The 22,630-nt window shown below is 37.9% G+C and overlaps 1 protein-coding gene across 1 annotated transcript in view; it reads left to right on the top strand.

Annotated features, from left to right (window-relative positions):
• LOC122358072 (polycomb group RING finger protein 3) overlaps window positions 1-21,427 on the top strand; it is a 33,037-nt gene extending 11,610 nt beyond the window's left edge. The window contains exons 3-10 of the mRNA XM_043257836.1: window positions 891-1,008; window positions 2,094-2,190; window positions 6,361-6,416; window positions 6,619-6,729; window positions 9,414-9,502; window positions 13,671-13,808; window positions 15,705-15,785; window positions 16,184-21,427. Coding sequence (XP_043113771.1) covers window positions 891-1,008; window positions 2,094-2,190; window positions 6,361-6,416; window positions 6,619-6,729; window positions 9,414-9,502; window positions 13,671-13,808; window positions 15,705-15,785; window positions 16,184-16,231 — 738 coding nt within the window. The 3' untranslated portion in view covers window positions 16,232-21,427. The remainder of the gene's footprint in view (window positions 1-890; window positions 1,009-2,093; window positions 2,191-6,360; window positions 6,417-6,618; window positions 6,730-9,413; window positions 9,503-13,670; window positions 13,809-15,704; window positions 15,786-16,183) is intronic.
• Window positions 21,428-22,630: the final 1,203 nt, after the last annotated feature.

Here is a 22,630-nt window from a genome sequence, read left to right as displayed (position 1 = left end):
GAAACATGCTTGCAGTTCATCTTCTACACATTTTCTTGCAGTTGCTTCAGTACCAATCAGCTCCAACATGCAGATACCATTCAGAGTTTTGTAATTATCTAAATTAGAACTTTATACAAAGTCTTTGTAATTTTTGCTACTTAAAATATAAATGTTTTTATCAAAAATTTTATATATATATATATATATATATATATATATATATATATATATATATATATATATATATATATATATATATATATATATATATATATATATATATATATAATATATAAATTAACCTGGAATAACGTACACTGTATAATGTATGAGACGGGGGTATGTTGGGTAAATAGAGTATGCTGCCTTTTAATGCGGAAATTTGTGTAATATCTAGTCTTTCATATATTAAAACAGGGGTTTCAGACAATCTCTGACCGTTCGCCACATTACATTTTAATGGATGATACTGTGCAAATTCCCACTTGGTTCTAACACAAATTCTTCTTAAAAGCTGAATCATAAATATTGAAGCAACGGATCTAATTATTTTCTTTCCTGTGGGCCGCTGGAGTGGTGAATAATGTGTTTAATGCGTATTGAATATGAGCAGCATGTGTCCTGACACGGATTGTAATTCAGTGGATAACATGTCTAGTCAATACAGTCGTCTGGCTGCTTCACGTGGGGCGTCCCTAAACAAACAGCATTGTCTTTTAAATTGGAACTAGGATTTAGCCAGACGATAAACATGACTACACTTTAGACATGAAAATAAACTAATACTTGTTGTTTGATGGATGAAGGCAACCTAGGTTGACCCTAGTGACCCCTGTTCTTCAAGCCTAAAGTTTGGATTGTGGCTTTAATACTTTAACCTCTTTTTCCTCACTTTCTTCCTCATCCAGAACCCCGAGATGTTAACCAGGAAGATTAAACTGTGGGACATCAACGCCCACATCACCTGTCGTCTGTGCGAGGGGTACCTGATCGACGCCACCACCGTCACTGAGTGCTTACACACCTGTAAGTGTCATTATACCAATACCTAGTCTTCATTTCAGTTATGAACGACATTTTGAATCCATATTTTTTCACAGATACTCTTGTGTACAGAAGTGGTGCTTTACCGAAAAAATATATATTTACTTTTTAGACACTTTGGCCTGCTTTCATAGACAAAGCTTAGACTGAGCCAGGATTATGCCATAGTTGAATTAGGACATTTAAGTATTATTTTTAGAAACGTGCCTTATTAAATACTACAAGTGCATCTTGAGACAAAAAAAAAACACTAATGTATTTTTAGATCAGTTAGTGCAAGTTCTTTCAGCTGAAACTGCTCGGACGTACATTTTAGGCTAAAGTCTTGTTTGTGAAAAGAGGGGGGGTTATTTTTAGGGACCATAAATGGTAAATTTTAAAGAATATCCTGTGCGCTCTTGTCATTATAAAGAGCATGAAGTGACATGAAATGTATCATAAAAGTGGTCCCAACGACTATATTCCAATTCCATTGAAACCAAATGAGAAGTTTGTGACCAACAGACCCATATTTCTGCGTAATGAAGCCATGATTCCATGATGCGTCTCAGTGACACATTCAGATGAGAAGTAGGGATGTTAAAAATTTGCTCACTGGAATCGGATCTTCTCCAGTTCACAAAACCAAGTCCCAATGATTCGTTGATGAATCAGACTGTTTCACGTTCAACATGTTTTGTGAACCAGATTGGCTGATTTATTAAAAGTATCTGACTCAGAATCTGATTTTGAAAACGCTGTGGTTTAAACAGCAAAAAGATAAACGAGGATTTTCAGATGAAGTACAGCATGTCAAGGTAGTGTTTGAATTGAACACAAGAGGGAGTCATTGTGTCACAGATCAAGAGCCTTTGAAATTGGACTTCAGTAGTTTGAGTCATAAAACTAGAAGCATTATTAGTTTTATGTTTTGACTCTAGGTTTGTGCTGAGTCATTTGAACAAATTCACCTCAATTTGTCATTCTAGTCTATTGGTAATCAATAGAATTACCGTTGTGACATATAATGTGATGCCTAATGTTATACTAAAGGTGTATAAATTGTGTGTGTGTGTGTGTATATATAGTCTGCAGGAGCTGTTTGGTGAAGTACCTAGAAGAGAACAACACGTGTCCCACATGTCGGATTGTCATTCACCAGAGCCATCCACTGCAGTACATCGGGTAAGAGTTTACCGCAGTAGACAAACACGTCTTGATCAATGTAAACCCCAGTGCTGCCCAGTAGGGGTCCATCAAGGCACGCCGGTGAATAGCGTAGTCTTTGCTATGTTCGTTGTGTGTCGTGCAACCACATGGGTATTTGAAGACGACATGGCTCCCTCCAGCAGTCTTTGTCGGAGGGTGAATTATTGATGTCCAGGGTGGAGCGTTGCTCTCCAGCACACGCATGCCAGAGAAAACATCTGCTGATGTGACCTGAAAGTTTTACGCACTTCTGGAACTGAATCGCTCCACATGATGTCATTTTAAGGGCAGCAGCTGTGCTAAACCGTCGGCTTCAGGTTTACTACAAATCCACGCTGAGAATCAGGGTAGAACTGCCACACGGAAAGTCATGATTAAAACTGCAGGGTGTTTATTTACCACAACAGCGTAGAATTTTGCACCATTTTGTTCTGGTTTTAAAGGAAGTGACCTCTAGGAGCGCTACGCAAAAGAAGTTGAAGCATGCAAGGCAATTTTAAAGAGGGCACATTATAGAAAATGCACACTTGGGAGCACAGTGTGTTTAAAAATGCTGTAAAAACTTCCCTGACTGTAAAAATCTCACTGACCCCAAACGTTGTGAAGAAGCCAATATTATGGAGGTGCATCAAATAGTCTTGAAGACTCTGTTTCAAAAACAGAAGTCAAAAGCATAATTTTGACTTTTTGAAACCGCTTGTTGAGGATAGTTTTTACTTTATTGGGCTTTTAATGAGTGATGATTTTTGCCTGGTAGACATCTTGTGATCCTAGATGTTCTTGCCTTTCTTTCCTCAGTTGAAACAAAAGGTTTTTGAGGAAAACATTCCAGGATTTTTGTTCCTATAGTGGGCTTTAAAGGAATCCGTCTGCTTGAAGGTCCAAATTGCAGTTTCAGTTCAGCTTCAAAGGGCTCTACATGCTCCCAGCTCAGGAATAAATGTCAATGGTGGACCCAAAAAATTGTTCAACCACAAGTTCCTGTCTTGTACTGCGATGCACACGTGTGCCTTTATGTACTACACAGAGTAGGGTGGAAAAACTCCATCTTAGTTTCTCGTCCAACTTCATCTGATACATTTTTTTTTTTTTTTTTTTTTTTGCATGTTTGCTCTGTAAAAAAATGAATGCATGTTTTACACAAGCTTGACTTCACGCATTACATAGTCACCTTGGAAAGGTCACATGTGATGTAGGTAGAAGTAAAAACATCAAATAAAATCAAATGCCATTTATAAAAAAGGTAAAACGGCAATATCAGATGATTTTGAAGATGCAGCTCTCAGATTGTATTAAAAATTTCTTAATTTGTAGTCGAAAGATGAACGAAGGTCTTACTTTTTGGATTTCTGTAGGATCGTGTAATGACTGCTGAGATTTAACATTTTATATTCTCAGTTTTCATGAAAATAATATCACACTGCAGACAAATTTCTTCAAAGGGATAATTCCCTCAAAACTGAAATTTCTGTCATTAATGCCTTATTCCAAACTGTAGGACAAATTAAGATATTTTTTGCATTTCTTTGACTTTCTTTGCATGTTCTCTTTGTGAACTGGGTTGGTACTTCTGCCATTGTTACTCTTTCCTAAAATGTGACTACATTACATTGTAAAGTCAAGCTAGTGGCTAAAAAGTATATACATTTTTCTTTTTTTAGTTAAAGATCCAGTCATTTTGGATCCCCGTGTATGTTCTTCCACACTTATTCCTCAGATTGGATCATGTAGGGCCCTTTGCAGCCGAACACTATACGGAGAAAATTTTCCTCAAAAACGTATATTTTTTTCAGCCGAAAGAAAGAAATGCATGAATAATTTTGGGTGACATGGAGGCGAGTAAATTGTCAAGATCTTTTTTTGTTATTCTGGAAGTTAACTAAAGCCCATGTCTGTTTAGCGTATGTAAGCTTTGAGGTCCTCTGTATGCATGTGTACTCTTAAGAGTTGACCAAACAAGCCTGTTTCAACAGGAAAAGGCCTTCACCTTTTTATGCGGCGAGCAGAAAGCGCTGATGAGAGACGAGCGCAGATGTGCTCAGTGTGTAGGTGTGTGTAAACGGTCTGGGTGTGGAGTCCATCTGCCCCCTGAGCATCGGTGCCTCTGCGTCTGATGGATCCGCTGTTGCTCTCGGCCGGATGCCAGCTCTTTCATAATTGTCATTTAGCTGCGTAGAAGCTTGCAGTTGCTCGCTGATGAGAAACAATTTCCAAACACATTAAATATTCACCACGGTCCCAGTGCTTCCTTCTGAATGGGGCAGAAAAGAGTCGCCCCAGCCTTGCTGGTAGATGAAAGCCGTGTGGGATACGAGAGGAAGAGACAATATAAGAGTTCGGGGTCAGTTACATTACGTCGTACGCCATCAAACCAGCTCGCCTCCCTCTCCGCATGATTAATCTGACCTTAGTTTAACACCCTGGTGTTTACGAGGCACACTGTTTGATCGTGAATGAAAACTGGATTTGTCTGTATTAACAGTGGCAGCTCATTGATCCTCGGCTCTCTCTCGCACTTGCGCAAACATACACCCACACACACACACACACACACACAAAACGGAGCTTTTGTTGATCAGCTAGCTAAATGCCAGTCACCCCCTCACCACCAGGCCTTCCGGCCCCCTGTGTGGAGGCTCGGTGGCGGCTAATTGGACCTCTACCTTCCCCGCCAGGCTGCTGGGATTTGGGAACAGGTGGCGGCTCTGGCTGTGCACCAGGGACACAGGTGCTCCGCTGCCTCCCAATCCTGATCTCCCTCTCTCTCTCTTTCTCTCTCTCGCTCTCTCATCGTGCCCTCAGGGAGCAGATCAGCTAACAACGAGCTGGACTCTGACACAGAATGTGGCCTGTATTCTCAAAGTGGCACGAGGGCATATCTAAGATTATTTTCCTACTGGTCTGAGTCATTATGCACTATTAAGAGGAACCAACCTGCCACAGGGGCTCATACTAAACTAGACCTTGAGGAAAACATTTGTTGTTGTTGCATTGTGACATTTATTTTCATCGCATCATTTATTCATTTTACTGTTTTTAACTGTACTTGCTTTTAATCAAAGAATCCCAAAAAATAATAGTTATTAGCATTAGTTTTTAACATCGATAATAATTAGAAATGTTTCTTGAGCATCGAATCAGCATATTCGAATGATTTCTGGATGAAGACTGGAGTAATGACTGCCGAGATTTAGGTTTAAAACAATGTCACACTGCAGGCAAATTCATTTAAAGGGATAGTTCACCTAAAAATGAAAATCATGTCATCAATTACACACCTTCATGGCACTCAAGGACCCTCATTAATCCTCTCAACACAAATTATGATATTCTTGATGAAATCTGAGAGCTTTTTGCGCACAAAATGTATTCCCATTGCGTCATAAAATTACACTTGAACCAGTAATGTCACATGAACTATTTTAACAATGTCCTTACTTTTGTTTCTTTGACTTGAATGTGTCAGTTGTGTTGCTGTCTATGAAGGGTCAGAAAGCTCTTGGTTTTTATCAAAAACATCCTAATTTGTGTCCCGAAGAAGGACAAAGGTCTTGCAGATTAATAACAGCACGAGGGTGAATAATGACAGAATTCTCACTTCAGGGTGAACTTTCACTTAAATGTGTATTTATGTAAATCTTTTTGACACAGTTCACAAGGTTCAAATGAGTTAAATGCCTGTAAAGTGTCACACTTTTTTTTCAGAGTTCATTTACGGTGTCACAGAAAGTATAAGCTACACAACAAAAGCTTGGAATCTCAAAGCAACTGCCTGTTTTGGCTGTTGGCTGCTTGGAACCGGCACTCGTGGGTTTTGTGGCATGGTAACATGTTCTCTGAGGCGGGCAGCTGTACCGGAGGCGCCACAGAGATGAACATGTCAACACACGCTTAATAGGTTTTACCTCTGAGCCCTGGGAACCGCCAGTCACAGGAGAATTAGAGACATGAGGAAGAACTACACTATATGCTAATTAACAATCATAGTTATGAGGGAACGTGCATGCTGAATGCAAATGGGAATTGCAATTTTCTTGGTGTTCATTTTTATGCATTTCTTTCTTGTCCTTCAGCTGTGTTTCTTGGTGTAATAATGCATAGTGTTTGAATAAATTATATTAATTTCCGTTTTTCCCATTCCCTCAGCCATGATCGAACAATGCAAGATATTGTCTATAAGTTGGTGCCAGGACTGCAAGAAGGTTTGTCGTATTTTTTTTATTTTATTTTTTTTTAAACATTTTAAAAATACAATCCATAAGATCTATGTGAACTGGTGACAAAAAAAAACTCATTATCTGATTATGTTTTTATTATGTAAAGCACATTTTATGAAGCAGCTAATGATATGTAAGATTTAAAAGCAAATGCTTTAATTTTTCCTCTTTGCTTTCTTGTGTGCAGCGGAGATGAAGAAACAGAGAGAATTTTATCAGAAGTTAGGCATGGAGGTGCCTGGAGACATCAAAGGAGAGCTGTGTACTCTGAAAACCCACCTGGACTCGCAGCGCAATGGTACGTCCCAGCTCTCGTTAACGGTTGTAGGTGGAACAGTCCATCTTCAATCACAGTGGAAGTGGGACAGTGTGCCTTTTCAAAAAAAAAAAATGTCTATTTCATTTCAGCACTCTTTTCCTAAGAAATTGAAAAAATTCCTGAAAAAATTTACAATTTGCATAAAGACAAAAAAAGCACATTAAAGGACCATTTGAATTTTTCATGGTATTTTTTCATGGTAGTTAAACATATTTCCCCCTCATTTTTTAGTGCTGCACTTAAAATATAAAATATATGAATCATTTTATTTATGCGGTAATATTATGCACTTCTATTTCAAATGAATGCTGTTCTTCTGATGTTTCATCAGCGAAATTTAAAAAAATGTATAATGGTTTTCACAGTATTTTTCTTTTTATTATTATTGTTTAAAGGAGCTGAAGAATAAGGAAAAAATGTTTGAAACCCTCTAGACTCTAAAGCGTGGTTTATTCGGTGGTAAACGGGCCTTTATCTTGTGTTTGAGGAAACGGTAATCTAAACTCGGGCAGTATCGTGCTCTTTTCATCTTTCAGTAGCATGTTCAGTGATAGCCTGTGCAAATACTGGCCCTCGGGCGGGTTGAGTCAGCAGTCATAATGGCTGGATTCATGCATTGTAGTAAACAAGGCTCAGACGTAAGTGGTCTCTTGTTCCAAATTTTATCAGCTAGTTTAACGGAGCTGTTTTTTTTCTGAATAAATCTTCATTTGAAGTCTTCAGTGTTCAAGCACAGCACAGAACCATCAAACTGAACCAAGGGGAGAAGCATGCGGTGAAATAGTGACGTAACCGGCTGCATTATTACATTACCCGCCCACAAATAAGCACGGCGGTCTTTTATTTACGAGTGTTATGAGCACTGAAACTGCTTTTCTGACCTGGTGTCACAGGTGTGCTTTTATAAGGGTGGTTTTTGAGAGGCCTTCTCTGAATCTACGCAGTAGGGTACCTGACGGTGCTTTTCAAATCCCATCACAGTGGATATTAACCAGACTGTTGCCGAGCTTGAAAAAGAAGTCACCCTTCCGGAAAGCATGGTAAAAGTGCTACCTGAGCTTGTGCACCTCATTCTCGAACAGCTTTATAGAAGACACCCCATCTATTAAACACCCTAACGAAACTTATTTCGCTGGAAGTCCTGCTTTTTCCTCTCCTTCACAGTCTGCTTGCTGCAGATTAGCTCAGAGTCCGTGAACTTTTTCCCAGTCAGGGAACATTTTAACTATCGAAAAAGGATATTCTGAGTGTCCTGGGAAGAAGTCATGGCTGTAGCAGTCGAGGCTTATGAACGACTGCATTTCGTCCAGATGCACGAAATCTCTTTCCCTTTCCCATTACCGCGGTTGAGATTTCTGGTGATGCAATGACAATGTCATAGTGATGTTTGACAGCCCCTCATACAAAATCATGAGGGTGTGTGGACAGTTGTTCATTTGAAATTCAATAAAATAAGTCAACCACACTCGACAGGACTGCTCCCATGTATCAAATTCCCTGCTTTATCCAGTTTTGGTGATATTTAATGAAATTTGGTTTTAAGGTTTTAAACGGAGGGTGTTAATAGTTAAATGTAACTTAAACATCTGTGGCTTGCTGTAAAAAGCCACAGAAAAAAAATTACAGTATGATTTTATATATAATTTAGAAAAAATATATTTTGGTCAACTTTTTTGGTTTTTGCTAAACAATAAATATTATTATTATAAATATTGTATAATATTATACAATTTATAAATATTGTAAAATATTATAAATAAATATTGTAAAATATAAAATATAAAGCCTATATAAGTCTTTTTTTTACATGATCTTTTAGAAATTATTCTAATATGTTGATTTGGTGCTCAAGAAACATTTTTATTATAGTCAGTGTTGAATACAGATGTGCTGATAATACCTTTGTAGAAACTTTTATACATTTTTAAAGGATTCTCTGCTGAATGAAAAGCGCCTGAAATATAAATTATTTTTAACATTATAAACATCTCTATTTTGTCACTTTTGAATAATGTATTTTGCATTAAAAGTATTGATTTTATTTTAATATTATATTCCAGAAATCTTATTGACCCAAACGTTTTGAATGGTAGTGTAGGTTACACTGGATCCCTCTCATAAATATTAATAAAGGGGAGTATTTTTAGGCTTCCATAAAACCGTAATGAGATGTAGCCCTAGTTTCTGACCTGATCAGTGGGCAGCTGTCTGCCTGTCTGAGGTGTGAAGTGTTTTTTGGGCAGGTTGAATCACAAATTAGTCTGTTTCCATTGATGAAGTGCAGACTTTGTTTTGGAGACTGGCAAATGCGTGGGGGAGCAGGTTGAGATAATTGCTTTTTTTGTGTGTGTGTGTTTGATAAATGTCTCTTCACTGTGTAATGAAGAAACTCTTCCTAGAGTCACAAACTTGTTCTCAGTATAATTCTAGCTCTGAGAAGCCATGAATTACAAATTCTTGGAGTCTTAATACGAATTATGATTAAACATTGATTGTTTTATAATGCAAAGATGATGTTTGGGAAGATAAATGCATGCGCTACAGTATTTTGAAAGAAGAATAGTTGAGAGATGGATGCGAACAAAAACGTGGTTCTTATGGTTGTCTGGGGACTCTCTTGTTTGTTTATTTATTTTTTTTTTTTTTACATTTTACCCCACCAGGTGACCTAAAATCAGAAGATCCAGCCAATAAGGAAGCAGGAGATGAGAAAGCAGAGGAGGACAATGACTACCATCGCAGTGATGAGCAGGTAGGTTTCCCCATACCCATCTGACCTTACTAATGTCCCAGAAGGGAGCCTCACATTCTGTTAGTGTGTCCTAGTTAGTAAGAACACGTAAGGGCTATGTTTGGAATATCATACTACTGTACTAGTCTATTTCTGCAGTGTACAGTACTTTGGAGTACATGGGTGACACACATTTCCCATTCTACAAGAGCAGACCCAGCACAGAATAGCAAATCCCATAATGCAGTGTGCTCAACATGAACCGTTTCTATTTTTAGAGTGATGAATGAACCAATTATGTCAACTTTTACTTTTTTCATTTAAGACATGGTTCACCAAAGCTGGAAAACCAAAACTATCATACAAAGCAGTAATATTGTGAAATATTATAAGAAAATAAAGATGTCTTATTTTTAAATATATTGTATTAAATATTTATTTAAAATAGTACCATGTTGTATAAACTTAACATTTATTTTTTTCCGATCCATATTAAATTAAACATGCACGCATTGAGGTCAAGTGTAGCATAATGCTGTCTACTGTTAGCATTGCATAATGCATTAAAATATGCTGCAATAAAGTCTAGAGTGCAGTACTCTAGTATTCCATTTAAAAATGTCAATATGTCAAATGCTCTGCCCCTTCCTGTCTGTAATATCCAGTCCGTGTTCAGATATTAATGCAGAGCCATTTCAGTGTTTTAGAGGGTTGGTAGTTTCATTAAAGACTCCTATATGGTAGAGTTTGTTTTCCCGCTCTCCTCTGAGCTTCTTAATAATGTAATAACAGAAGGTTGTGCGGCTGCTGTCTACTCCCTGCTTATGTGTTAGGAATACAGATTCTCTTTCTTATATAGATTCTGATGCCAAGTGGAGTGTAGGTCTGTTATGCTGCATATATACCATCTTGGATACATTTGCGTGGTTGGCAGTATTAAAATGTATACCATTTTTTGCAATGATTGCATTTCCAGCAAAAGCAACTCATAAAATAACTCCCGCTGTGATATAAGATTCCCAAGTGCAGTGTGTGCGTGCATGTGTGAGCGAGATTTATAGAGCGGAAAGCACAAAGAACAAGGCATGGAGATGGTATGGTGTAAATGGCTTAAGTGTGGGTGTGTTCTTGTTTGTCGAAGGAAGAGATCGATGGAGATTTCAGAATTACTGATGTCCTGTGGTCATGAGCTTTCTTGCAAAAGTGTGAGGACAGATTGCCTGTTCATACGGCCTGCTGTAGTAAAGCTGAGACAGGCACTTTGGCCTAATATATAATGTAAAAAGTAAATGAAAATTTCAACAGTGCTTGTTCAGCTACGCCCGGATGGCTGATAAACACTTCTGAGTCTGGTGGTCAGACCTGTCCGACGTGACTTTGTGAGAAGAAATGAGGCCAAAAAGAAGCAGCTTATGCCAAAAGTGGGTAATGCAAATGAATTTATTTAGTAGCACTTGTGCAGAAAATTTGAACTCTTCTGCTAATATACAATTTGATGGTTGGGTGAAATTCAGTCTGCATCTGGTTTAAATTAAACCGGTTCTTATTTTCTCCTTTTAATTAATTATAAGCATATTTATCTTGCTTAATACATTATTCTCAATTGATTTTATGTACAGTAATTGGGAAATTTGCAAACTGAATCTTTTGAGCAGCGCTTTGTTAACATCGATAACATGGTGGTTCAGTTGTGCCATCAGACAATCATCTTCACATGGTTCATTCTGAATGGTCCAAAAGATTCAGTTTAGTGATTCTAAGTTGTTCGGAAGCACTGGGACCAATCTGTGAAAGAATCATTAAGACCAAATAATTCACAGTAAAGATTTATATAAAAGTTATTGTTAATTTTTGGGGGGGCATATTTATCTTGCATTACATTCATCAAATTACTTTTCAGAATGAGAAATCAGTTTGTTTCTGCAAATGGAGTCAAACTGGGTCAAGCAGTTTGTTTTAGAGAAAATCGAAATCAAAAATTTGGTCCTCACATAATCATCGCCACATGTTGCAGGTTGCTAAGCCAAATCACTGCAAGTCTGACATATTCAAATTATTCTAGTGAGTCTCTGAAGGACCACTAGGACCAAATCAGTACAATTTGTATAATTCAGACTACAGGAATCACTGAAAAGATAGGACTCATAAGAATGATTCGTTCACATTGAAGATCACCAATTGCCTGTAAAATACATTACAAAAAGCCAATTTAATCCTTGAGAAAGTGTAGAAAATGGACGTTTAAAAATAAAATTTTGGTGCAAGGCACCTTGATTAGCTCTGTTGGAAAAATATGTTCCTGAATATGTTCTTTATAATAACATGGCGTGAATGTGATAGATACAAGCCTGTGGTGATTCCCCACACAAACCAGAATATTTATCCATGTAGAATTAGATTTTAAATCACCATAATCAGCAGCTCATGGCATCTTGAGGAAGGCTGCAGCAAATAAAAGGCCTCTTATGTGGTGTTCTGGGTTCTGGAGGTTTAATTGGTTGAGTGAGTTCACCATTAGTCATTTGTGTGACTGTTTGCGGTATGAGTAGCAGCCCCGGCCGTGCAGTAATGACCCAGTAATCACGCACACACACACACACACACACACACACACACAGGCACAGCTAATGGCGAAGTTCCTTCCTTGTGTTTAATAGTACGCCCATGTTTGTCTTGCAGCTCACCGCCACCTGCCTATAACCGAGGAAATCTCAGATTTACAGCAAACTGTTCTTGTAAAGAATGCGGTTGTACGTGGCCCTCAGAAACCCTCAGTTTTCTCCCAACACCGTTTGCCCTTGAAATGGGCCAGCATTTAGCCGCCAGGCGCAGCTGCCCCTCCTCATCCTTCTCCATTACTGTCTGTTCTTGGAGAGGCCTGGTCCAAATGGGCCGCTGTGCCACTCTGCACTGCTCAGTCACTTATCGGCAGAAGGACAGAGGGACGGGGAGAGAGAGAGGCATGAAATCCTTAATGCGTCTTGACTCTCTGAAGCCCTCACTCTGCCACTGCACCTGCCGGGCAGCCCGAGGCCACCGCAGTCGACTGGCGACTCAACCCTCAGCTCAGTTTTGAAAGATGGCGGAGCTCTCAGTGGCATCTGCTGCTTTGTTGTGGAAATTGTGTTGGTGGCCATGCATTTTTTCGAATACGAATTATGTTGCTTAACTTTTATTCTGTTCTTGACAACCTGTCTGGGTTTGTGGTGACATTATTTAATTTAGCAGATGCTTTTAACAGGAGTGACGCATCCAGAGGAAAAAGTAGCATAAAATTGCTTGCTTGACAGCCAGGACCTAAATGTAACACTTGTGACAATTTTATATTGCACAGTTCAAAGTTTTTCAAAGACATTTCTTAAGATGAACAAGTCTGCATTTATTTGAACAGAAATACAGTAATATTGTTAAAACCTTTTTACAATGTACGGTAATAACTTTCTATTCATGTGGTGGCAAAGCTGAATATTCAGCATCATTAGCCCTTTAGAATATGTTCCTTTAGAATAATTTTAATATACTGATTTTAAGAAATATTTCTTAATGTTGTTAATGTTAAACACTGCTGTGCTGCTTTAATATTTTGTGCCAAAAAAGATACTTTTTCCCCCCTCAAGTATCTTTCATTATAAAATTCAAAAGTACAGCATTTATTAAAAGTAGCTTCTTTACTGTCATTTTTAGTTTCCTTTCTGAATCTCATTTTAACCCCAAACCTTTGAATGGCACTGTAAAATGATTCAAATCAAAGACAGAAATGCCTCGCTCACATTTTCTCTCATGATCATTTATTTTGGATGCCCTGTTCGTCAAGAAAGCTTGGTTTGCTTGTGTATTCCTCTCAATAACCCACCAAGCTAAAAGCGCTGTTATTGCGACAGGCGCTGTCAGAGACTGAGAATGACTCATCTTGCATATGATGTTGTGACTGGCACAATGACCAGCAGTGTTCTCTCAAACATGCTAGGAAAAGTGATTAAAAAAGAGAAAAATATTCACGAATAATGCAAAATGTAAACTTTCTTCAATGGTATGTAAGTTAAATATCGTGTTTTGACACGTGCAAGTATTTGGTGAGGCTCTGCATGGTATCTGATATTTAGTTTGAGCCTTGAAGTTAATTTGTACTTTTCTTGCTCAAACTATGTAGTTAGCTAAATCATGGTCCCTCTTGCTTTTGTCTGTTCAGGTGAGTATCTGTCTGGAGTGTAACAGCAGTAAACTCAGAGGACTGAAGCGGAAGTGGATTCGTTGTTCGGCTCAGGCGACCGTTCTCCATCTCAAGAAGTTCATCGCGAAGAAGCTAAACCTGACATCTTTCAATGAGGTATGTGATCTGCCAGACCTGCAGCTCCCTCATGCTAAGCGCGAAAGCCATTATCTTCTTTTTTTTCCCCCTCGGTTGAAGTTAACTCGTTTGAGACCTTTGCCACCGCGCCGGCCTGCATCGGCGTTCCCTTCACGACAATGGCTCTTGCGTGAGTCACCACGAGCGTTTGACAAAGCTCCTCCGCGCTGTCACGATTCCCACAAAGCTTTCAGCGTGCCTCATATTTTCAGAGACAAATAATAGCCTGTAATATCATTTGCTCTCTGTCATGTATCTCGCAGCCTGCCAACATCTCATAGTACAATTTAACACAAAACTTGACTAATTATTGCTGCTCCATCACCCTTTTTTCCCTCCTTTGTGTTAGAAATGTGTGGGCTAGTCCACCGCACACATCCATCAAAAACTTTCCCCCGTAATAATACTGTCAGATGCCTGTTGTTCTCGGCGAGTATCGAGAGTTATAGCTGCCAACAGCACAATACCGCTTCGAGCCAGATAAAAAAATATGACTCCGAAATGGCACCGGTTTGTGTAGCGGCTCTGCTTTGAAGTGCAGGAGGAAAGCAAAATCTTTGAAGAACTAAATCCTAATAAGCATCAAAAGTTTCATTGTTTCACTGTCAGACGTTTCTGTCTCTGAACATCCCTGGCTCGCATCCGAGATGACTTTAAACGCTGAATAGAGCCGAGAGCTCATGGCCTCCAGCAGGTGTTGCTGTGGTCGTGCTGCTCTTATTCGGCTCGCAGCGAGCTAAAACACACAGACACCGGCACTGGTGTTTCACTGCACACTATTCCAGAGAGAGCGGCATCCCTTATACTGTGATACGTATAATCCTTCGGCCGATTATGGCTGCTCTTGTGCATTAAAGGTTTTGCGTCCTTTGTTTTGGCTTGGATAATAGGTGGAACTGAATGTTTTGAGTGTACAAAGGACTGTCACTTTTCTTTAAAGCGCCATGAAATCCCACCTGTCCCCAGAGACATTCGTACACGTTTGATTGTGCGGCTCTCTGGAGTACTTTATTCTGATTGGTCAGTTGCAGCGTTCTCTGGTTCTATTTTTGTATAATGGCCGATTAACTGTACATTTGAGCAATGCCCTAACTATGTTCTACACAGCTGTTAATTAAATATATTTATATTGAATCGACAAACTCGCGAGTAACAAATAATGTGTATAGAGAGAAATTGAGTAATTGCCTAAATGTCAATTCAATTTGAGTGCCGTAATGTTGTGCTGAAGTTGCATGCATGCTGAAACCTTCTCCATGAAGTATGAGGTTGCTAAAAATGTTAAAATGAATCAAGATAAACTCATTAGGAATCATTTAGATGGCTAAGTAGTCATCGAGCAGCAGTCTATTCCTGGCCCATTCCCAATAAGAGTCCCATTCACTTTATTGTGCAACAATGAGCAGCTCACTTATTTTAAGGTGCTGCATGTAAAAAAAACAAAACAAATAAATAAATCGATAAAAATGTTTGTAGATAATGAATAAAAATGCTCAGTTCACATATTTGTTTGTTCGTAAAACAGCATTGATTTTATACTGCTTTGAAATCTACTGCCAGTTTAACCAGTAGTGTTTTGATAGCCCGGGTTGCCAGTTGGTGAAAAACTCAGCATATCGCACCCATTGAAGCCAGCAAATGAACTGGGTCAGAGATCACAGATTGCACCTGACCTAAAAAGCCTCTGCATCCATTGCAAAAAAAGAATATTAAACGCAGATAAAAATAAATAATCAAATTAAACCGTAAGGCTCGTTAGCTAGTTGACCTGTTCCTTATAACCTCTGGCAACCTGTGTAAGCTGTGTAGCCTGTGTCTTTTCTCGTGTGCTGTATTTTTGGGGCCTGTTTGCTATATTTGTGTGCTTATTTTCAGCTGGACATCTTATGCAATGAAGAAATCTTGGGCAAGGACCATACTTTGAAATTTGTTGTGGTAACAAGATGGAGATTTAAGGTAATTAAAGATGAACATGTATGAACGTATGCTTGTCTTAGATTAGCTTGGGTTTACTCTTCCCATTTGCAGTACTGATTTCTATACATACATGGGTAATTTGCATAATTTGCATGCATGAATCAAACTTTGTATGTGAAGATATGAAATTGTCCTTGTGTTGTCTTGAGCGGTATTATATATTCATCTCTTCCATCTGAAGTAATGTTCATTCACCAGCAAGACAGAAATTGACATGTTGATGCAGAGATGTTCTTGTTGTTTTTTTTTAGAAGTTGAATCTAATTCTGCCATTGCAAAACAATAGATGCACTTGATTTTCTGTGCCTTTGTCCCCATTCTAGTGGCTCTATGACTTTCAGTCACATGAATGCTTGTGTGTTTTGTGTGCGTTCCAGAAATCCCCCCTCCTCCTTCATTACAGACCCAAAATGGATCTGCTGTAGTTGGACAAAAACGCTTGGTTGTTTTGGCCCAGTGGCTGAGGACTGTGCTACATGCTATATATGCAGAGACCATCAACGCCCACACCAAACAAACACCCGTCAACACAATACGAGCCAGCAAACAACAAAACCAGCACAGCCACTGCGACACTGGCGGCTTTTGGGAACAACCGCTTTTCTCTGTTTGTTCGTCCGCTATATGTCCTAGATATGTGAAAAATTGAGAGAAAGCATATATTTATACTTTTGTATAGATGAGAGAAGTGGAACCAAGACCCTATTGGTGCGCTGTTTACACTATTAAAACAAAAAAAGACAAAAAAAAAAAAAAAAAAAAAAAAAAGGCCATGAGAAAAGGTTTAACATTTTTTTTTGTACCATTGGACTTTGTTCCCGCTTCAATTATGGGCAAAAAGATGGTGCTCGGTGTCTGCCGTCCTCCGTGGAAGTGTCTACTTTTACACTGCTAACCAGAAGAGAGGAGGCGTCTCAAACTGACCGCTCTCTCTCAGGTCTTACCCAACACTTCTCGGGAGCGCAGAGCCTTTCTAAGCTTATATAAAGCAGTTTATATGAGTGTATTATTTCAGAGCAGTTTCTTTCTTTACTTTTCGGCGTCGCTACAAGTGGAATTGTGAATAGGCAAATTTATGTGTAGTATTTATGTTCTATTTACCAATATTGTATATAAAAGTTGTTGGTGGAGAGAAGGGATGAAAGATGTAATGAAAGTGTGTGTGTGTGTGTGTGTGAAAGATTAAAAGGCTAGAAAAATAGAGACGATTAGAGTGGTTTTCCAAAAATGCTGTATTTTGGCCTGTGTTTATGTGGATACATGGAAAAGACCTAAATATTCAGCTAAATTCAAGGCAGATTCCATATTGGGTGAATCTCACTTAATATTTCCACCCCAAAATCAAAAGGAAAAAAAAAAGAAATTGTATTTTGCCTTAAGGAAATGAAGCTTGGATTTGGGACTATTAAGATTTGTTTTTGCCACGATTTTCTGGACATTTACTCAAATAACCTGCCTGAATTCAGACATTATCATAATGCATCTCTATGTTTGTTTTGTTTGTTTTTTTCCTTAATACGGATTTGCATTACTGCAATACAGTAAAAAGTATATTACAGTAAACATTAAGTGTATTACAGTAAAAAAATAAATATATATAAATACAGCTTTTTATAATTTACAGCACAACATTAAGTCAGAACAATATATACATCTTTGATGTATACATTTTTTTTTTCCTATATGAGCAGTTTTATAGATTAAGAAAATAATGTCACAACGCAAAAAAGTCTTAATTGTCATGAAAGCAATCTACTTTTTCTTAAAAAATAATTTAATAAATTAATTATAATAATTTTATAATTATTATTTTCTAAATTATTTTACAAACAATATATACATTTAGTTTTTCTTCTTTTTTCCATGAGATTTTGGGGTAAAATATGACCCAAGCAATTTGACAAGAGTTATGAAATTCACTCAATCAGTACATCTCTTTTTAGTGGTGCAGACTTTTTATGATGCAAAAGCTTATATTTCGGTTCTCTTTAATTAAGGATGATTTTTAAGTGTCTAATTAAATGCATCGGTGATTAAAATCGATTTTTCGAACAGGAAAGGTGCTTTTTATCATTTGATCCTCCCAAATTTTAATTTGCAGCTCTAGAATCATTAGGGATGCGTGAGGATGAATCCTTAGTATGTTAATATCATAACTTACTCTCATAAACAGCCAACCCCTATTATACACGTACGTCCCATCATATAATCCCACAGCCTCAATGTCATATATGCAATGCATTACCATTTAATTGAAGATGAAACATTCAGTCCTTACAATGACGTGATGTCAGTTCTCTGCTCCTCCGCAGTACGAATGTAACCCAGAAGTAACCGTCCATATGTATTGTACAGGTATTTGTTTTATCACTGTCTTTAGTGCCAAAGGCTTCATACTCCCTCCTGACTTCACTCTGCTACGGATGGCAAGCTGCATGAATGGCAGAATACGAAAAGCGTTTGACCTTAACTGATTTAATATAGAGGATTACGGCAAATTTAAATCAGAGTATGATTTTTTTGGGATAGGTTGGTAAAAAATTGGCTGGTTTTTGAAATCGATTGTTGAATTAATTTATTTTTTTAGTGAACCCTCAATGAAGGTCGTTTTTATTTCCATTGTGGCAGGCAAACTGCTTCTAGTAGATCAAACATTAAAGGGCTCTTATTAGATTTCTAATGTAAATGTGTTTGAAATCTTTCTTAAAGAGCGAATTGACTTTTTATATCCAAATATTTACTTAAAAGGTCTGTTTTTACTTTAAAACAATCCACTATAGCGGTCAACTTTTACACGGGTAAATGCCAGACTAGCTTGACCAAATCTCTCTGGATTTTATTTTGAAGTTATTCCACAACAGATTTTTACCCATGAGTTTCGCTGTCTTATAATGTGAATTATCTCAGTATGCGTTCTGTTTTCAGCTTCACTGCATATTGTTTGGCTTTATTGCATCACCGATACGCTCTTGTAAAGAGGATGATGTCATGATGGTTTAGATATTGCATTCTTGTACGTATCAGCCATTTCATGCAAACATTGAAATGGCTAGCGTTCCAAACACAGACTGCAGGTTTATTCCTAGTAATGAAAATGCAACAAATGCATGATTTTTTTTTTTTTTTAATTATTATTATTTTTTTAATTTAATGCGTTTAATGCATTTTTTGAGGTCATTGCCATGCTGAAGGCTGGTGTTCGCTGGTGTTTCTCCCATTTGAGCCAATAACTGGTGCTAATGTTTTGTACCTTTTAAAAATAAACCGAACTTAACATGGTGCAGACCCGGGCCGAGTTTTAAAATACCTGTATAGCTTTTTTTTAAAAAAATGTTTGGTGCTCTCAGGTCTTGTAAAACTTGTTTTTACAGACTTGTCTTTGAGGAAAGTTGGTTATAGATGCATGGATTTTCTTTTACTCAAATGGCAAAATAACACCATCGTTGTGATTAAAGAACACTGGCATTTAGAGTAAAGACCTGCCGTACATCATTTCCACAGCTTTGCTCGATCATCCCAGGATTGGAACATTTGAACATTGTTTTGCCATTACTCTGTACTCTGTAAACCTCTATCACAAATCTCTATGCGGTTGTTCCATTTTTGGCAAAGAAGGAAAGTCAGAAGACAGGTTTTTTGTTTGATTTTGTTTTGCTGTAGTATTTTTTAAATTGGCACGCAGTTCCACTCTCCAAGGGCCTTACTGTGTATGAGAGGTGTGTTAGCGCTAGATTCGCTATACTGTGCAGTATTTGGATGGATCGATGCTCGGGCCATGTTATCAGGCTTGCATTGAGACATCAGCGCTATTTCACTTGACAGGCAGGTTGTAAGAAGCTTACTAGAGACCTGCTTTACTGCTTTTGAAGCTGTGGACTGTGTCCGGACTGAAGTTGCCAAGACTGGAGGCTGGTGGTCTTATCATTTCCGTTTGCTAGTTTTTTTTTTTGTGTGTGGCCCTGCGACAATGGTGCTCCATGACTGACTTTGAAATTCGAAACTGAGCTACAAATCTGGTAGATGATATCGGAGAATGATTCTTGGGTGAATCTCAGGAAATTATCTGTAACACATCGGTGTTGTATTTCACCCTAAATAAAAAAATTTGCTTAATTGTTTTGCTAAGCCGAGTTCACCCCCACCCCCCCCCCCCAATAAAAACTCTAGTGAATTAGTGAACTATCCCTTGGTCAAAGAATAGGGTTCATTTTTTTTTTGGAGGTGAAATGTGACCTAGACATGTAGTTTTTACGATTCACCTTTTTGTGACAACAGAAAATATTTCAATGAAACAAAAACTACCCATTTCTTCATTGTGCAAGATTTCAGCTGCGCTGGAAAGCACTTCTTATTTATTGACTTTTGAAAAGCTTACAGCAGCCCTAAAAGGGCACCATTTCGGTTTATTTCTCATTCTGTATATCATCTCTCTCCAGTCACTCTCTGGATTGCCTGTCCTCTGAGTCATCTGCCGTGATTGTATTCTCACTAGAGCAGTGTGTTTAAAGAGCACTCTGCGTTAAGGTCTGAGAGTCTGTAAAATCAGACTATGAGGCCGACACACAGAAACCGCAATCCTGTCCTAATAGGGTTTCGGCTTTTCTAAGGTTGTGTTGATTTGAGCTACTATGATTGGTCAGTTTTTGGGTTCCATTGATTATGAGCTTGATTTGGCCAGTGGTTGCCAGGTATGTCACTGTAAGTATTGTTTGCTGTCAGTAAAAAGCATTGCAACATCCCTGTAAGATAACTGTCTTAATTGGCAGCAGGAGCTTGTTTTGGCAGCCGTTTTTCGATATTATTTGCAGTCTGTGTATTGTATTTATATGGTTTATTTGAAGAAACCAACCTTCAAGGTGGCAACTCCAAATGAGCCATATATATTTATCACACTTCTCACCCCCCCCCCCTCTTTAAATGTTATTTATTTATACTGTAAAGACTGAAGTGATCTGAAATATATAACGTGTCAAGATTTGCCGCCTCTCATCAATATCTTTATCTGTACATTGACTGATTGATATATACAGGATTTGAACATGTCACTTAAGCATTATATCCCTTTTCCTTCCCTGTCATTCAGCATATAGTCTTATCCATGTATGCGCTTTGTGTATAAAGAAGCTGTAAATTCATTTTAAGGTTGTGGTGGGACTGGGAAAAAGCATTCAGACTGGGTCGTGAAAAAAAAAAAGTGCAATATATGTCTCTCAGATGGTTCTTGGTTTCAGCTCTGGAAGCTTCATTCGATTTATATCTGTTCGTTAGGTGCTCAGGTCACAGATAGAGTCCATACAGTTCTCATCCCTCTGATTCTACGGGTGCCTGCTTGGCTCAATTCACACTAATGTTCCATACATAGCACATTGTTTTCCTCAACTTTTTTTTTTCTTTTTGTAACAGCTATGTTTCTTTTAGTGGTAAAATATTGACATTTAATAGTGTCCTTTTCCTTGTCTGTTTTTTTATTTTTCTGGCATAATGATTATTTATTGCACATGGTTTCCATAGTCACACAAAGGAGTTTTGTTTAAACTGGGCTGGAGTTTCTTACAATTTTATGGAAGCTTTTGTTGAAATTTTGAAAGTGTGTATTTCATGAATAAATGCCTTAAAAAGAAGTGTGTCCGTTTGTCTTCTGCTTGTGACGTTAGGAAAAGATTGGAGTACGGTAAATTAGAATTAGAGTCCTTTTTTAAGGAGTTTAAATATTCCAGGCAAGTATTCCTTCTATGTACTATGTATGAATGGTCAAATTTTTTTTGACAGATTTTAAAACTGCCATATTGAATGATTATATGAATGAACTGTCTTGTAATGTCTCTGTAATATGCTTAATGCACGCACACACACACACGCACACACTTGTGGTTTACGGGTCTCTCCATAGTCGTAATGGTTTTTATACTGTACAAACCATATTTACTATCGTCCTAAATAGTGCATGAAGTTTTTATATTTTATACTTTTTATTTTTCTGTACATTTCTATTCTGTCATTTACTATCCAGATTCCAATTCAACATCTTGTGGGTTAGACTTTAGTTCTATTCTGCCATTTTATGCCATAAAGCTGTTCTGAATGAATGAAGGAAAGCAACAAAGGATATTAACAACAAAGCTACCGGTTCCGAAATCCCGGAGGTGTGACCAAATATAATGGCTTTGCCTTACTCTTTGTTTGTAAATTCCCAAGCGAACACTCATTGAAATGAGGCCTTTTTACCATGTTAAAGAAACTGTGACGAGGCGACCCTACTGCCTCAAGATGCACGGCACGAACAGAATAGAGCACCACAGATTTGGTAAGGTGGCGGTCAGAGTTTCAAATACAGAGGTAATGAGCCTGTAATATCCTCATTCCTTCTCATTTCGCTTCTGACCGTTTGAAAAACTGCAGTCTAATGAAGTATCCGGAATAGAGGGTGGTGTTAATTTCTCCTTCTTTATTTGTATTCAAAGCAAAGTGACCCACAGTTCCAGCTAATGCGCTTTCCAGCAACATTACTGAACATTCATCTATTCTTAATATGTCAACATTAAAATGAATGTCAGTTTATAGATCATTAGATTTAAATGCAATGCAATACTAAACTCGGCAAGATTTGTTAGTCAACAAGATACATGTTCCTAGTCAGTCAGTCAGTCCACATTATTCAAAAGAAACGTATGTATTGTAAATTGCTAAAACTTTATTATGGTTATAGCTTTCTCTAGCATTATAAGCCTCTTTGGATGTCAGTAACCTATTTTATTTTCACTTAGAAATGCATCAGGTTACAGAAGAAGAATGGCTTGTGAAGGTTGTCATGTTGACTTTAAACA

This window comes from Puntigrus tetrazona, chromosome 14 (genome assembly GCF_018831695.1).
Source record: "Puntigrus tetrazona isolate hp1 chromosome 14, ASM1883169v1, whole genome shotgun sequence".
Lineage (NCBI taxonomy): Eukaryota > Metazoa > Chordata > Actinopteri > Cypriniformes > Cyprinidae > Puntigrus > Puntigrus tetrazona.
The sequence above is the reverse complement of the archived record's forward strand: the minus strand, read 5'-3'. Positions and strand labels throughout refer to the sequence as shown.